This window comes from Vulpes lagopus, chromosome X (assembly GCF_018345385.1).
Source record: "Vulpes lagopus strain Blue_001 chromosome X, ASM1834538v1, whole genome shotgun sequence".
In the NCBI taxonomy this organism is placed as follows: Eukaryota; Metazoa; Chordata; class Mammalia; order Carnivora; family Canidae; genus Vulpes; species Vulpes lagopus.
Genome location: NC_054848.1, coordinates 76,585,084 through 76,586,968, shown reverse-complemented (window position 1 = coordinate 76,586,968; position 1,885 = coordinate 76,585,084). Strand labels below are relative to the sequence as shown.

The 1,885-nt window shown below is 48.3% G+C and overlaps 1 protein-coding gene across 1 annotated transcript; it reads right to left on the bottom strand.

Moving 5' to 3' along the window:
* Nucleotides 1-1,044: 1,044 nt before the first annotated feature.
* On the bottom strand, nt 1,045-1,589 carry LOC121482596 (DNA replication factor Cdt1-like). The gene is given in 2 exon segments (XM_041740452.1): nt 1,045-1,346; nt 1,349-1,589. Coding segments are annotated over 2 exon segments (537 nt in total). The 3' UTR covers nt 1,045-1,050.
* Between the last annotated feature and the right edge of the window lie 296 nt (nt 1,590-1,885).

Below are 1,885 nucleotides of genomic sequence, written 5' to 3'. Positions count from 1 at the left end.
TCAATGTGAACACTTGATGCCGTTTCTTTCAATATTTATTTCAAAATTTCAGAGGCAACAAACGCCCTAGCAGCAGGGACTTATTTAGCCGGTGGGGGTGGGGGAGGCGGGATGGGACACTCAACATTTTTTTTTTTCCATTTCAGAAACTCAAATGTAAAAAAAAAAAAAAAAGCGCATTAAGAGGTTTATTTGGGTAAATGGCCCGTAGTGGATTTCCCCCCAGAAAGGGGGAAGGAACGAGCGGATAGACCTTTCTTTTTGGACAGAAGTTAGAAGGCAGGAAACTGCGGTGTCACCGTGAGCACCTCCAGCTGTATTAGTGCCATTGGAATAATAAATTTGATATGGTGGTGAAAAAAAAAGTCTTTAAGTCAGCAGTCATCATCTTCCTCCTCTTCCTCTTCCTTGTCGTCATGTTCTTCTTCATCAACTGTCATACAAGAAATCTCTCAACAAACAACAGTAGTACCAGAGTCTGATTCAAACAGTCAGGTTGATTGGACTTATGACCCAAATGAACCACGATACTGCATTTGCAATCAGGTATCCTATGGAGAGATGGTGGGATGTGATAACCAAGATTGCCCAATAGAATGGTTCCATTATGGATGTGTTGGTTTGACAGAAGCACCAAAAGGAAAATGGTACTGTCCACAGTGCACTGCTGCAATGAAGAGAAGAGGCAGTCGGCACAAATAAAGGTGGCCGTCTCCTTTGAGGAAGAGAATCTTCAACTAAACATTTTATATAGGACTTTAAAAAAAAAGAAGAGAAGGAAAGAAGACACAATGCATTTCCAGGCAACCACTTCAAGGATTTACAAAGACAATCCTGTAAGATCTTGAACTTGAATTTTATGGGTTGTATTTTTTTTTCCCCAACAGAAACCAGTTTAATGACGATACGCTGCTCTGGGGTAGGCCTACCATCCACACCGGCCAGAAAGCCTGGTGGGGAATGCAGAAGGGAGGAGTGCATCGTGTTCCTAATGGGAGTAAAATGGACACAGCGGGCGGGCCAGGAGCCTGAGGCCAGTGTCCGCAAGGCTCACAGTGCTGCCTCTGCAAGGGCAAGGCGGGCCAGCCTCATGATGATACCTGCCAGGTCAGCAGCCTTGTCCAGCTTGATGTAGGTGTCTGTGTGGATGTGGTGGAGGCTGAGCCAGTCGGGTAGCAGCTCAGAGAGGAGCCGTATGTGCTTTTCCATCTCTCCGGGGTTCATGGCTGCAGGGTAGCTGCCCACCATCCTGCTGCAGGCCACCTCCATGGTGAGCGCAGGCTTACGCTCGGACACAAAGATGCTGCGCAGCACGCGGGCCAGCTCGGGCAGCCGCTGCAGCCTTTCAGCCGTTGCTCCTGCTCTGGGTGTCGGGTCATCTGCGCCAGCAGCTTCTGTGCCTCCTTGCAGCGGATCCTCTCTAGCAGGTCCTGGGACACCCCCTTCAGGGTAGCAGGTGGGGTGGCCGGCAGGGCAGGGCTGGGGGCCCCAGGGCTGCTAGGCTTGGTTGTACGCAAAGCCAGGTCACTCAGGGCCTTTTCCATCCTGGGTGACATGAGGCTGCGGGCACGAGCCAACAGGTAGTCCATGTCTCAGAGTTGTGTTTGCAACAAGCAACTTTGAAGAATGAGGTAACATCTTTCCCTGGATACAGAGCAGGCTTGCTTCTGTTTACCATGAAACCAATGAATTCTCCAAACACAGGTTTTTTTTCCTGTTACACAATGCACTGCATGTGCAGACATCCATAAAAGGGCCTGTGTCACCTCATATGATTTGAGGATCGTGGAGAACTAAAAACCAGTATGAATCTTTAGCTATGGCTTTTGCCATGAGCAATAATATCTTTTGTTTTTGACAAGAGTAGCAGGTTAACTCATTAAAT